This window comes from Salvelinus sp. IW2-2015, linkage group LG34 (genome assembly GCF_002910315.2).
Source record: "Salvelinus sp. IW2-2015 linkage group LG34, ASM291031v2, whole genome shotgun sequence".
In the NCBI taxonomy this organism is placed as follows: domain Eukaryota; kingdom Metazoa; phylum Chordata; class Actinopteri; order Salmoniformes; family Salmonidae; genus Salvelinus; species Salvelinus sp. IW2-2015.
In genome coordinates, this window is record NC_036873.1 from 1949664 (window position 1) to 1965682 (window position 16019).

At 44.0% G+C, this 16019-nt stretch overlaps 1 protein-coding gene across 1 annotated transcript in view; it reads left to right on the forward strand.

Moving 5' to 3' along the window:
• Window positions 1-1906: 1906 nt before the first annotated feature.
• LOC111958355 (teneurin-3) overlaps window positions 1907-16019 on the forward strand; it is a gene marked incomplete at its 5' end in the record, with an annotated part of 80464 nt that continues 66351 nt past the window's right edge. The window contains 6 exon segments of the mRNA XM_070437240.1: window positions 1907-2044; window positions 2295-2430; window positions 4318-4370; window positions 4372-4408; window positions 4411-4434; window positions 4437-4460. Coding sequence (XP_070293341.1) covers window positions 1907-2044; window positions 2295-2430; window positions 4318-4370; window positions 4372-4408; window positions 4411-4434; window positions 4437-4460 — 412 coding nt within the window.

Genomic DNA, 16019 nt, shown 5'->3' on the forward strand with positions numbered 1-16019 from the left:
TTTTGAGAGAGATTGTAGTCTGTCGCTATGTTTTCAGCCGTATTTGTGTTGGATTAGAGGTAGTGCTATTGGTTAGTGGTTTTAGTGGTATTGCAGACCTGAGCTTCTTCCTCTATATGGCGATTTACTCAGAGTTGTCGTGATTCTTACTCCCGAGATCTAGACACACACTACATCACTTGCCGCTCTCCAGTTCTCCACACCGTTCCCACTACGACATAAAACTGCACAGCCATGACATTACAAAAGTATGTACAAAGGTTTTATAGCAAAGGTTCTGTTGAGGTGTTTYATCCAATAAGATGGATTGGCAGTACTTGTGCCACCATAGCTAACTATTGACCCAAGCCCAACCTATGGCATTATCCAATGTGTGTTATTAAAGGAGCGGTCGTTTTAAGGGGATACTTCGGGATGCTGGCAATGAGGCCCCAATCACATAGTATCCCTTTAAGATACAGCTCTAGTCCATTACCCCCATAGCCATATGTTTTCATTACACTTCCCCTTTAAATGGCGGGTGGCGCGTCAAAATAAAGCACCCGTTTATTGTTTGATCTCGGCTCCGCTCATTAAACCCTTTAATGAATTACCAGTTGGTATTATTATTATATTATGCAGTTTTAAAAAATTGCCCCCTTCTAGATTGCAAAAGACAACACACACCAGAAAGCAGACACACACACACTAGAAAGGAGACACACACACACACCAGARAAKATGTAATAACAGAGTGTTTCTATCAGGAGTTAGTTTAAAGCCAGGAGAAACATGCTCTTAGGCCAGACGTTGTAGTTAGAGCTAGCTGGGGAGACCAGGGTGGGGTCCCTTCGCTGGCGGAGTGTGTTCAGGACACACATACAGTTTACCCGAAAGAAAACACACCCGCCGCACAGGGTAATTAAGTCTGTGGTGACGGTGACACCGTCTGTGTGTGTGTGTGTGTGGGGGGGGGGGGGTCAACCCGTGGTGGCCTAGCCACTAAATCTGTTACCTTTTACCTTTCACTTTTTCCACCCTCAATTTGTTTTTCATTTTGATTGATTCCGTTGTCATTGGGCGACCATATTGGATATCAAAGGCTTGTTGAGACCCATGTCAAAGCTTCCCTCCCCCGAGAGAGGGAACAGGGGGAGAGAGAGAGGGAGCAGGGGGCGAGAGAGAGGGAGCAGGGGGCGAGAGAGGGAGAGAGAGACAGAGAGAGGGAGAGAGAGAGAGACAAGAGCTAGAAAGTAAATAAGTGTGGAGTGATAGGTCTTTGGAATCTGATGGACTTAATAAATACCCTCAGTGCATGTGATGTGTACAGATTTGAGGTCATATCCCATTTAATTCCAACCTCCTCATACCCTCACTGACTCACCCTCCAAATCTCAGCCAGGGAGCTCTTTCTGCTTTGAAAAGAGGGCGAAATGTGTTGGTGTTAGGAGAGGCTAAAAACAACAGAGAGACCTAACAGCCAGGCCTTTCTGGAGCATCACACTAATGAAAAGACAGTGGATAGACAGTGGCGGAGCTCTGCGCACACACACACAGTGGAGGCGCTCCGCACAGATAACCCCTGCTTATGGTTATATGAAACAGCCTTCCATACGAGGACGGTCACTACGCTGAGAAAACAGGCCAGGGAGATCTCTCTCTCTCTCTATTTTCCTTCTTCCCTTCTCTCCAAATAGTTTTCACAGATGAATGAATAGCGTTCTTGCCTCCGTGTGACCTCTCCGTTCTCTTGTCACTTTGCCACACCACCCGGAGTGTAGCTGTACTGAGACTTTTCTGAACCCTTTCTGCTTTGATGTTCTCACTGAAAAGTGTTCAAAGATGACATTCTCCACTCCAGTCCTCTCAGGGTGTGCTAAGATGTACTAACCCTTCTTGACCCACTCTCCTTTGATGTGTCCCCCCCCAACAGGTCCTCCAGGAGGAGACGTCCATCCCGGGCAGCGACCTCAACCTGCTGTACCTGTCCTCGCGGGCGGCCGGCTACAAGCCTGTCCTCAAGGTCACCATGACGCAGRCCAGTGTGCCCTTCAACCTCATGAAGGTAGGGATTTCTTCTTTAGGTGTACCTAAATTGTGACTGGCATTGCTATCTCCGTAGGTGTTGTAGGTCTTACAATACAGCCCRAAATACAGTGAATAGATGTTTTTGGTTTAATTTGCTAACACAAAACCAAGGCTACAATTTATTTGGATGTCAAATGCCTTTTGAGCATAATGTACAGTCAAGTCTTGCCCTAGCTGGCCATTATAATGCCCGTCCGAAAATGTGTTTATTCCATAATCTATTCCAGGTGCACCTGATGGTGGCGGTGGTGGGGCGTCTGTTCCAGAAGTGGTTCCCTGCCCAGCCCAACCTCTCCTACACCTTCATCTGGGACAAGACAGACGCTTACAACCAGAAGGTCTACGGCTTGTCTGAGGCAGTCGGTGAGTACTGCGGAGCAGGCCAAAGTACGCTACGAGTTAAAGGGAAATGTAAAGCATGTTCAACTTCATATTCATCATCTCGGCACCAACCAACATCAACGTTGGTTCTAGGTTTTGTGGGAAAAGATAGAGGGAGATAATTGTTTCAAATGACGTCATCGGTGTGCAGCATGTGCTTTTAACCAATTGCCTACTAATTGCTTCCTAATTGTCTGCTAATTGGTTGATGATGTCATTGGAAACACTTGTCTTCCTCTATTTTGTTCACTACCCAACATAGAAGGTGCCATTTTCACACATGTTGATGTTGGGGGGCTGCTGGAGTGATGAATATCAGTTGAAACATTTAGAATGTCCCTTTAAGGTTGATTTGTCCCCAAAGGACAGTTCCTCTTGGGCATGAAGTGACCGGCAGACCACACAATACTATTTCTTCAGTGAAGCTAACGTACGGCGTACTCCTTTGTCCGCCTTTTCCTAAGCCCGTGTAGAGCACATACATATCATTGCCTTTTGCTTAAACAGCTCTTTGTAAATGCTCAGGGCCCTAACAGGCTGCTGTCAAAGAACTGACTTCACTCAGATGTGTGGGCTGAACGGTTAAGGAAGTGTTTTGGTCTAATACAGCAAGTTGAGGCCTTCAGATCAGCCTTGTGTGATGTCTGTCTTCACGATGATATGCTAATGCAGCGTTCCACAAACACAACTGCTGCTTTTGGTCGTTCTTCACTTTTTTCTTCCGGTGTTTTCTTTTCACATGTGTTGATAACTCTACAGACAACAAAGACAACGCAGAGAGGAATAACATTGTTCTTGTCTTTGCACGCACCACTCACACACACGCACACACACAACACACACAACACACACACACACACACACACACCACACACCACACACAACACACAACACACACACACACCACACACACACCACAACACACACACACACCACCACACACCACACACACACACACACACACACACACACACACACACACATCACACACACAGCACACAACACACACACCACACACACACACCACCACACACACCTCTCTCAGCTTTCTGAAGGTCATGGCAAAAGGTGTGGCTTCCTTCTAAATAAATACAGCTGGGGGGTGCAGCTTTTCTGGAGACCGTTGATGGTTGAGCTCACAATGAAATCCCTAAACACACTTGTCACCCTACGCTCAAGCTGTTTCACTCCGAGTCCCTGACAGGCAGCAGACAGGCAGCGGCTTGTTATTTTCAGTCCTGGGGATTGGGGAGGGAGGGAAAGGAAGTTGGCCAGTGTAAAACTACCAGTGTCTCTCATATGTAAATAAATACAAAATGACCGCCTCTACATAAACAAACTGTTAGACGGTGTAGACGCTGCAGGTTATTATTGTTGAGTCTAATGTATTATTGCTTTGCCAGGAAGGAAGAGATAGGAGAAGGAATAGGAGGGTGTGTATTAGAAATGGCCCAGGCCCAAGTCATATTGATTGATTGTGTTTCACCTTCTAACCTCCCCTTCGTCAGCATTCGTTTTTTTCCAATTGCATTACGCTGTCTGGTAATTTGGCCTGCGCCATTATTGATCCATCATATGGGGGTTTGTCGTATATGTGATCGCCTGAAGACAGATAGGAGTTTAAAAAGAGCTGTAAGAAGATGGTTATCATGTTGGGAAGTTTATATATTACAAACTGAGTGGAGGTGTTGAGATATGACGGCAGAGATGAATGTACGTGTGTAAGACGACTAATTAGAATCACTCGACAAAAAAAAAAATAATACCAACAACATTGTCTAGGCTTGTACTTGTCGTTAGTCAGTTGGAGGTTTGTCTTATACCCGTGTCTGTGCTAACCCGATCCCCTCTCTCCTGTTCCTGTTGTAGTGTCAGTGGGTTTTGAGTACGAGTCTTGTCTGGACTTGATCCTGTGGGAGAGAGAGGACAGCCACACTGCAGGGCTATGAGCTGGACGCGTCCACATGGGAGGCTGGACGCTGGACAAGACCATATACTGGATATCCAGAACGGTAAGACTGACTAACACACACGACACAACCACACACACACACACACAAACACAACACACAACCACACCCACACACACACAACACACACACACACACACACACACAACACACACAACACACACACACACACACACACACACACACACACACCACACACAGACACACACACACCACACACACAGCACACACACACAGCACCAAGCAACACAAACACAAACCAAGCACACACCAAGCACACACAGCACACACACAACAGCCACAAGCACACACACGCACAACAGGCACACACACACACACACGCACACGCACACACACACATATGCGTGGGGACGCTCACACGCACATTCGGGACCTCCCCACACACACTCTCTCTCCCTCACTCTCTCACACACAAACAAACTCACATTTACACACATGCACACAAACACACAACACACTCATCACCAAGGACTGTGCATATGAATGGACAAAGCCATCAATCATGTGACAATATTCTTTCCTATGTGAAGACTCAATAGCGCATTGAAGCCCAGTGAAGTCTGTTAAGATGGCGTCTCATGGAGACATAACATACGCTGTTAGAACTAGTCCAGGAAGTGACGTTGCAGACTAGCTCAGTGCTGCCCCCTCTCATTGAGTAACTCAAGTTGAAGGCTGACTGGGGTACTGCAGGCTGCCATTACCAACTAAATTATCATTAGAACTTCTTCTGTGTGCAATTTTAAAATAATCAGTTCAAGGAAATACATCTGATGTATTAGAAGCAATTATTGGTACCATGATTGTTTTCGAAAAAACTTTTTATTTACAGGAATATTGACCACGAAGATTGACATTTTTTTCCATTCCCTGTTTTATGCAAATAATGCCTGCAGTACCACGGTCGGCCTTGAACTTCCGTGGCTTCAGGGAGAAGGAGCAGTCTTTCTCCCCTGCTCGTCACACATGTACAGATTCCCCCACCACCTCTACCTCCAGCTTAAKGCCTATCCTACAGCCGTAACTCTAATTCATGCCTTGTTCACCTTTAGAAGCTACCTAAGTGGTCCTTCTCAACAGATTTACACAGGGCTTATCGTTATTCGCTGACATAAGCTTGTTAAACAGGAAGCTCAACGGCACATCAATTACAGGTGCTATCTATCGTACAGACACGGTGAGGAGCTTTAAAAACACTAAGTCACATCACAGTAGACAGGGAATGGACTCCGGGAGTCGGTGTGTGTGTGGGTGTGTGTGTGTGTTGTGTGTGTGTGTGTGTGTGTGTGTGGTGTGTGTGGTGTGTGTGTGTGTGTGTGTGTGTGTGTGTGTGTGTGTGTGTGTGTGTGTGTGTGTGTGTGTGTGTGTGTGTGTGTAAGCCACAACAGGGGCTGACTGACGACAGATCTCTCTAGCACTCATGTTAATGTATACACTGCTAACCAAACGAAGAGCATCATCGACTTTCTGTCAGAGCGACCTGATGAGAGAGATACTTAAAGTTTACGGGCCACCATTCATCAACAAGACATCAGAAGGCTGTGATGTATGCCAGCCATGCCTACTCTGACCAGTGAACTTCAACAGGAGAAACAGAGGGGAAGAGATGCAGAGAGAGAGGGATGGGGGAGAGTGAATAGAGAGGGAGGAAGGAAAGAGATGGAGGGGAACAGGTAGAGGAGAGGAGGGAGGAGAGAGGTTAAGTATCCTTAACACATACTGTATGTCTAAACCTTAAAAGGTAAGACCGGTCAGGACAGGATGTGTTCATAAGTGAATGTGTAGCAAAACCCCCACACACCATCCCCTTATCCTCAACCCCCCCGACCGCCAACCCACATCCACATCCTAAAAACAGAAAACCAAGAGGTTGGGTACGGCCCGGGACGCCTCAGCTTCCCCCAGCGTTTAAATGAGATAAACGACTGAAGTTTGACGTGCGTCGACTTTCAAACTGACCGTGACTTAATTGAATCAGCCCATGTCGAGACGCCAAACGACCATGACAGGAGTGGGGGAGACTCAGATAGCTCAGACCGGGACAGGGACGGGCGTCCGCTAGATTTGCCTGTCATAAATACCCTCCCAGACAGACTCTTAACAGAGTGGATGTCTATAACAGACACACACATTGGATGTCCATAGGGACAGAGGGGATAAGGCTGGTTCCTAGTGAAGGCCCAATCTACCAGAGTAATGAGGCTGGAGATGAGATGAGGCCGCAGTGGTGGAGACTGCTATCYGGTATCCTTGGGACGTCCATGCCCTAAACCCTAAACCTAACCTTAACCCCTACTCTAACCCTAACCATAACCCTTACCTATCCTTAACCTGTACTTAACCCTAACCCTTACATTAAACATTTTCAATTTCAATGGGGTAGGGACGTCCCAAAGATCCAACTGGGATTTCGTGAAAAGCAGGGAATTTATTGAAAGTTTCAGGAATTTTACAACCGTATATACAGAATATATGACTTTAGCTGTGTGACCCATGCCAATAAACTGATGATTAAACAGAACTTTCCTTTATAGCAACTCACGTTTAKAGTTTATACCAACAGAGTTAGGAAAAGGAGGGAACTTTTATACAACCCTAGCTCGTACAACCTTGAACTTATCGTTTCCATAACCTCTGCTACCCTCTGTAGACTTACTGTATGGAAAAGATTATCCCACTGCTATAAACAGTAGAGTAGGTTGGAAATAGCTTTAGCTATTGTAGTAGGAGCCAAAAGGCCTGCAGAATGAATGCATGGTTATGGGAAGTCCTGGACTTATAAAACGTTAGAAAACGACCAACCGTCAACCATCAGACGACATGTTTGACATTACAGTCCTGTAGCAGACGCTCTTATTCAGTCACTCACATTCTGCACTCAGCAAACTGAAGCTGAATCACAAAATACTGTCAAACAAATACTGCAAATGTGTCATAAGCAAGTCACTTCARTAACTWGCTGCAGCGATCAAASCCATAGACATTATTCTGAATATTCACAATGCTGAGGGGGAAGCAAAGGAGTAGTCTGAGAATGACCAAAGTGTCTGATATCGAATACAGGCTATGTAGTAGTGTGAGTAAAAATCTGGCTGAAGGACATTGATGYGCTGAATCCTAATAGCTGTTAAACGCTTCCCCTCCGTTCATTCTTTGGTTCACACATATTAACTCACAATGCTCGTAGCCCGCTACGAAACACACACCCAGCTAATGAACGTACAGTCACGTGTCCGGTTGTTTGGTTGTCGGGGGCGATCGTCGTCAGGCAGGATCAGGTTGCCAGGGCGGTGGTGTAGGGGGTACAGGGGGAGTTTACGGGGTCTTGCTCTTTCAGCCATCCGACTCTTTAGTGACACTAAGCCTTCTTTCAACTCTCCGGCTTAGTCTCAGCTGTCTGAAGGCATTCCGCTAGTCTTTCATCTCACACACACACACACATACAAACACACACACATATATACACACACACAAACACACACACACATACACCACGATCACACACATATACACACGCACGCACATGCACACACATGCATACACACACACACATGCATACACACACATGCACACACATACGAACACCCTACACATACAGTTGGCAGTTTGACCCAGACCCAATACCCCAACTCTCCCACCCTCCTCTGGGTCCCAGTTAGTCACCCCTCTCCTTATCCCACTTTCCCAAGACCCCCAAACACGCACATACACACACTCACCCCCCCCTCGACACACACACACACACACACCTACTACCCCAACCACCCCATTACAACCCCATATCTCAATCTCCCTCCCTGGCCCTTTGATTGGCCCCATTACTCCATCAGCTAGCACAGAAATCAGACCCCATTACTGGAGCATCTCAGCCAGCCTCCTACTCACAGGACACTGGACCTCCATTACTGCTCTGTAGCCCCAAAATGGCCAACCACTCACACAGTTCATGTCCATCAGGTCCATTCAGTCCAACTACTCAGAGAAGGCATGTACTCTCCTGTTTCCCAAAATGGTCACCACACACACAGTTCCTGTCCATCGCGTCCTTCAGTTCCCCCTACTAGACCAGGAACACTGTACTGCTTACTGTTTCCCCCAAATGGTACACCCCACAACAGTTCCTACGTCCACAGCCATTCAGTACCTCGGACAGGGGACACTGGTACTCCTCTGTCTCTCCCCAAAATGGCACCACAAACACAGGTTCCTGTCACATCTTCAGTCCACCTCAACTGGACAGGAGACACTGTACTGCTAACTGGTTTCCCCAAAATTAGAGCCGCACAAATGTCGTCCTCGTCCTGTCAGTCCTTCTAGCTCCACCTACTAGGACAGGACACCTGTACTACTCCTGGTTTCCCCGAAAATCGCGTCCCCACACACGTTCCTGACCTACCAGTCTTCCAGTCCACCTACTAGGACAGGGACACTGTACTGCTCTGTTGCCCCCAAATACCAATGCGAAGGCCGTAGCAACATCGTTTCCTTGTCTTCAGTCTTTAGTCCACCTCACTAGGACCCCAGATAGGCACTGGCTTGCTTACTGCTCTTAACCAGAGCCAAAAGCCGCCACAACCGTTGTTCTCGCCTGCATAATGTAACTTTTAAGTTGCACCGTATTTAGGAACATCTACATTGGTCAGTCCAAAAAATTACTTTTGAATTTGTCCTTTGGAAATAACTGTATTCCTGTACCAAGTCTTTACGCAATTTGCCTTTAGTTTCCACCTGGTGGACAATTTATTCTTGAAATTATGAAAGATATCCACGGATTGTTCCATAAGGTTGTGTTTTAGGGGAGTGATTATTGGCTTCTTGTAGGAATATGTTTTGTTTTCCTCATGTGTTATTAGTGTTTATTAACTTACTGTTATCCTTATGTGAGTTGATGGGACAGCTTGGGCGTTGTTAGTCTCTATTTCTCTCCCACTGCCCGAAGTGTGTCACTATCACAGTCAATGCAGCGGGACACACACTACCACTTCTCTCTCCTCCTCTTCCTCTTCCATCCACTCCCTCTTCATCCTCTTCCCAAATTGGTCCTCTATCTGTCACCTAGATGACATACATCCACAATTACCATCTCCCTCCTCTAAATCCCCAGGAGCTATTCCACTGAGCGCCTAGGAACTTGAGCCCTCACAGCAGCGCATGTGTGGGTGTGTGGGCGTCTCGTGCGTGTTCACTAGGCACTAACACACCCAATCAAAACACTGAACTAACAAGATCCCTCTCACTGTGACGATTGGTCCAGATATTATAATTTCCTGTGAAAGAATGCACATATACGCATCGATTTTTTTCAATCTGCGCAGCAGCCGCTTCTAGTATTTCTCCCCTCTGCAGTGATATCTGAAGTTTAGAGCACGTGAGTGCTTTTCTGGTTCTAATCAGGATGATGTTACAGGCACACACACACACACTCATATCATGATCACCGACCCGCTACGACTAGACATGTAAGAACGTGTTGGCACAGCAGACTCTTAAGTGATAGAGCGGACACAAGCATTCTATCACTAATCGCTAAACATTCACCTTCAATTTTTTTAGACTTTGACTCATCAGTTACGAACAATTCACGCGCACTTACATAGGACTAGATCCAGAATCCTGTCCGTCCAGCTGCGACAGTTTAAGAGAAGGGGAGAGGACGAAAGAGGAGAGATGAGAGGGAAAAAGCAGAGGAGGAGAGGAGGAAGAGAGGAGAAGAGAAGAGAGGGAAGTAGAGAGATGCAGAATGGGAAGAGAGGAGAGGAAGGGAAAGAGAGGAGGGGAGGAGGAATGAGGGAAGAAGAGAGAGATGAGGGAAAGAGAGGAGAATGACGAGAGGAAAAGAGAGGCGGAGGAAGGGAGGAGAGCAGAAAAAGAGCGAGAGAGAGAAGTGCGAAGAGAGGGAAGAGAGAGATCGAGGGAAACCGAGAGGAGGAGAGGGAGATGACGGGAAACAGAGAGGGAGAAGAGCAGAGATGAGAGGGAAAGGAGGGGAGGGAGAGCAGGAGGAGAGAGGGCGAGGAGGAGGAGAGAGAAAGAGGTGCAAAAGAGAGGGGCAGAGAAGAGATGGCAGAGAGATGAAGCCACAGCTTTCACTCCTTTTTTCCTCCTCAGGCAGTCATCTTTCAATTCCTGTCGTGCCGCTTCAAAGCCCTGATTTCCTCAAACACTTCCTGTGTCGACGATGTCTTCTCCTGTGTCCCACACACACCGGTGTGTCTCTAAGTGGACTCACAAAACTTGACACTCCCCCCCCATCTCTCTTGACTAGTTTTATTGTATCGCCCTCTTTACCTAGGCCGGCCTCTTCTCTAGTGGGTGTGCGTGGTCCAGAAACATGTGTTTGGCAGCTATTACTGGTGCCATCCGCATCATGACACCACGACAGGTCTCTCCACGGGGACAAGCTGATGTCTGTAATCTGAAAGACAGCATTCATGGACAGGGGGAAAAAGAAACACTCTACTTTCCGAGTGTGCCATACCAACTCCACCCGTAGACTCCAGACATCCTCTCACACAAACTCATTCTCAATATTTCATTTCTCTGTCATTCCCTTTATTCCTGGTCCTGTGTGTTGTTGCAGCACCATCTCTCATAATAAAACGACTACCTAAAGCGCTAGAGGAGGCAGGTGTTTTACACACACACACACACACACTACCACACACACACACACACACACACACACACCCACACCAAACACACACACCCACACACACACACACACACACACACACAACACCACACACACCATCACACACCCTTCTCTCTCATAGCGTACACAACACTAACATATTTTCTGTAGTCCTCTACCAACAGTCTCGTCTCTGATTGGTTGGGAGCGTGTAATGTAGTGGACGGAGAACCTGGAGGTGTGAAACCCTGTGATGTCCCCCCTCCTTCCTCTGGGCCTGTCTCCCCCCTTTTTCTTCTCTCCCCCCCTTTCTCTTCTCGCTTCCTCTCCTCCCTCGCTCATTCCCCCTCTCTCTGTCTCTCTCTCTCCTCCTTTCATCTCTCCTTATCGGCCATTCGAGGCCTTGGTGTGTAGCTCCAGCACCGCCAGCAAGGTGGGCTCACTACCCACAATCCCGCTGGAGTCCTTGGCACCTGGGAAGCCGGGGTTCTCGTTCTCATTCCCCCATTTAAACTCTTTCCTCTTCCTCCCTCTCCATTTCCTCGGGCCACTCATTTATGGTAGTTCTCACTTTAGGGAGCTGTTATTGTTTTCCAATTCCTTCTCGAGTTGAAAATCCGACAAAATAATTGGTTTGTTGACGGTCAGAAGAGCTTGGAGACAGTCAAACTCTTTCAGAGACCAAGCAAGCACCACAGGGAAGCTCTTATAGCCATTACCTAGATTAAGTTTTTTATAGCCACTTATCTAGACTAAGCCTTTTATAGCGATTACCTAGATTAATCTTTTATAGCCATGACGGAATTACATTTTTTATAGCCATCATCTAGATTCATTTGTATAGCCATTAGCAGATACATTCATAGCCATTACTATTCAGTTTTTATAGCCCATTATCTAATTAGATCTTATATACCATTACCTAGATTCGCTCTTTAAAGCCATTACATAGATCTAAACTCTTATAGCCATTACCTAGATTAGTCTTATAGCATTACCTAGATTAAAGGCTCTTGTTATGCATTACCAGATTAAGTTGATAGCCATTATCTAGATTAACTCGTATAACCATCTACCTAGATTAACTCAGTTATTTATACGCATTACTTTAAGATTAGCTCTCTATAACCTATTACCTAGATTCTAGCTCTATAAAGCCCCTTACCTAGATTAAACTCTTATACACCATTACCTTGATTTTAAGATTTTATAGCCATTACCTAGATTAAGCTTTTATAGCCATACCTAGATTAAGCTCTTACCCATTACCTAGAGTAAACTTTATAGCCATTACTGATTACTCTTATCAGCACTTACCTAGATTAACTTCTGCTCATAGCCATCTATACCTAGATTAAGCCTCTCTATAAACGCACTTACCTAGCCAGTTCAGCTCTTACACGCCATTACCTAGATTAACGATTTCTTAAGCCATACCTGAGTTAAGCCTCTTATCCATTACCTAGATTAAGCTCTTATACCCATCCTACCTTAGATTAACTCTTATAGCCATACCTTAGATTCAACCCTTCATATGCCATTACCTAGATATCAGTCTTTATAGCCATTACCTAGATTAACTTATATAGCCATTACCTAGGATTAAACTCTTATAGCCATTTACCTAGATTAAATCTTAAGCATTACTATAAGCTCTTATGCCATTACCTAGATTAACTTTATGCCATTACCTAGATTAAGCTCTTATAGCCATTACCTAGATTAACTCTTATGCCATTACCTAGATTAATCTTATAGCCATTACCTAGATTAAACTCTTAAGCCATTACCTGATTAAGCTCTTATAGGCATTACCTAGATTAAGTTTCTTATAGCCATTACCTAGATTAAGCTCTATAGCCCATTACCTAGATTAAACTCTTATAGCCATACCTAGATTAAGCTCTTATAGCCATTACCTAGATTAACTCTTTATACCCTACCTAGATTAACTCTTATAGGCATACCTAAATTAACTCTATAGCCATTACCTAGATTAACTCTTTAGCATTACTAGATTAACTTTATAGCCTTTACCTAGATTAAGCTCTTTAGCCTTACCTAGTTAAGCTCTTATAGCCATTCACTAGATTAAACTCTTAAGCCATTTACCTAATTAAACTCTATAGCTTACCTGAGTTAAACTTATAGACATTACCTAGATTAAGCTATTATAGCCATTACCTAGATTAAGTTTCTTATAGCCATTACCTAGAAAACTCTTATAGCCCCCATTACCTAGATTAACTATTTATAGCCATTACCTAGATTAAAACTATTATAGCCATTACCTAGATTTAAGCTCTTATAGCCATTACCTAGATTAAACTATTATAAGCCTTACCTAGTAATTAAACCTTAATTATACCATTACCTAGATTAAACTCTTATAGCCATTACTAGATTAAAACCTATTATAGCCAATACCTAGATTAAACTCTTAAAGCCATTACCTAGATAAACTTTATAGCCATTACCTAGATTAAACTCTTATAGCCATTACCTAGATTAAGCTCTTATAGCCATTACCAGAATTAAACTTTATAGCCATTACTAGATTAAACTTTAAGCCATTACCTAGATTAACTCTTATAGCCATTACCTAGATTAAACTCTTATAGCCATTACCTAGATTAAATATCTTAGTCATTAACTAGATTAACTCTTTATAGCCATTACCTAGATTAACTTTATAGCCATTACCTAGATTAAACTCTTTTAGCATTACCTAGATTACCTAATTTTATAGCCATTACCTAGATTAAGCTCTTATAAGCCATTACCTAGATTAAACTATATATAGCATTACTAAGTATTAACTTTATAGCATTACCTAGATTAGCTCTTATAGCCATTACCTAGATTTATTAAGCTCTTTTATCCATTACTAGATTACAACTTCTATAGCCATACCTAGATACTCTTATGCCTTACCTGATAAACTCTTAAGCCATTACCTAGATTAAGCTCTTATAGCCACTTACCTAGATTAAAGCCTTTTTCATAGCCATTACCTAGATTAAAACTCTTATAGCCATTACAGATACTAATAACTATTTACATAGCCATTACCTAGATCTACAGCTCTGCCTATAGCCGATTACCTAGATTAACTATTATAGCCCATTACCTAGCATTAACTCTTATAGCCTTACTAATTAACGCTATGCTATAGCATTGACCTAGATTAAGCTCTTATAGCCATTACCTAAGATTAAACATCTTATAGCCATCACTAGATTAAACTCTTTAGCCATTACCAGATTAAACTCTTATACCATTACTATTAACCTTATAGCATTACCTAGATTAACCTCATTATAGCCATTACCTAGATTAAGCTCTTATAGCCATTACTCGATTAAACTTTATAGCCATTACCTAGATTAAGCTTTATAGCCATTACCTAGATTAACTTTATAGCCATTACCTAGATTAAACTCTTATAGCCCATTACTAAGATTAAGCCTATGCATTACCTAGATCAAACTTATACCATTACCTAGATTTAAGCTCTTCTAGCCATTACCTAGATTAAACATTTATACCTTACCTGAGAGCTCTTATAGCATTACCTAGATTTAGCTCTCTATAGCCATTACCTCAGATTAACTCTGATAGCATTACCGAGAACTTACCTATTATACCATGAACCTCGATTAAGTGTGACAACCTAGCTTGAAATACACAAACAAAGGGTTAGCACGAAAGACACGAGAAAGCGTGACAGGTCCAGAAGATTATTAGAGAAATGATTGGTTAATGACTATTGACCAGCACTGTACCGGATTGTAAAATAATCACACACATTTTTGTTCCACGCTGTTACACACGCTAAAACACACATGGGTTGCAGTTTTTTCAATGAAATCGATAGAAAGGAAGAATTCTCGATCTACACACACAAACACACACATCAACACACACACTACACACGCTACACACACAGCACCTGGCCACAGTGGTGTTTTCCCTGGTAGGTCAGTCCCAGGGCCTTACTGATTGAGTCGTTTTCCTCCCAGGACCCTGTTCATTTGTTATTGTTGATTCCCCTCACACACAAGAGTCCCAAAAGGAGAGGTGGTGTGTACCACGCACACATATACAAACACACACACACATGCACTAAGGCTTTCCTGCTAGAGAGGAATATAGGTGGTGGGAAGGGTGACTAGGGCAGAAATTCCACCTGGAGGGGGAGGTGTGTGTGTGTGTGTGTGTGTGTGTGTGTGTGTGTGTGTGTGTGTGTGTGTGTGTGTGTGTTTGTGTGTGTGTGTGTGTGTGTGTTGTGTGTGGTGTGTGTGTGTGTGGTGTGTGTGTGTGTGTGTGTGTTGTGTGTGTGTGTGTGTGTGTGTGTGTGTGTGTGTGTGTGTGTGTGTGTGTGTGTGTGTGTGTGTGTGGAGGGAAATAGGCCATCCATCCATTTCCTATATGTACCTTGTGACCATCTTTTGACCGTTGATATTTAAATTGTGTGGACTATTCCATAATAAATTGCTAAATGAATGCATTTATAACATTCAAATAGGTCATCAGAAACCTCAGGCCACCAAACGTGACTTTTAATCAGCCAGAAAATGTATTGATTGATCAGAATCGCATAGACTAAATACTAAAATAAGATGATAGTGTATTTTCTGTCTGTAAGACAACAGCCTAGCTGGCCATCCAAACTACACCATAGTATATTGAAACTAATTTCACACATATATAATAGATGTGGCCTAAAGACAATACTAAATTGACAATAGTCTGTTGGTGAAAATATTCAATTGCATTGAACAAGAAGGGAACAGAGATGACCAAAAGCACTTCTTCCATATATCCCTACAGAGTTCCGGAAATTACAATTCCTATACCCTATCAGAAAGAGCCCGAATCCAAGGTTTCTAATGGAGCTATTTTCGCCAAACAACCACCTACAAATTGTGCAGATGGTCTCTCTTTCA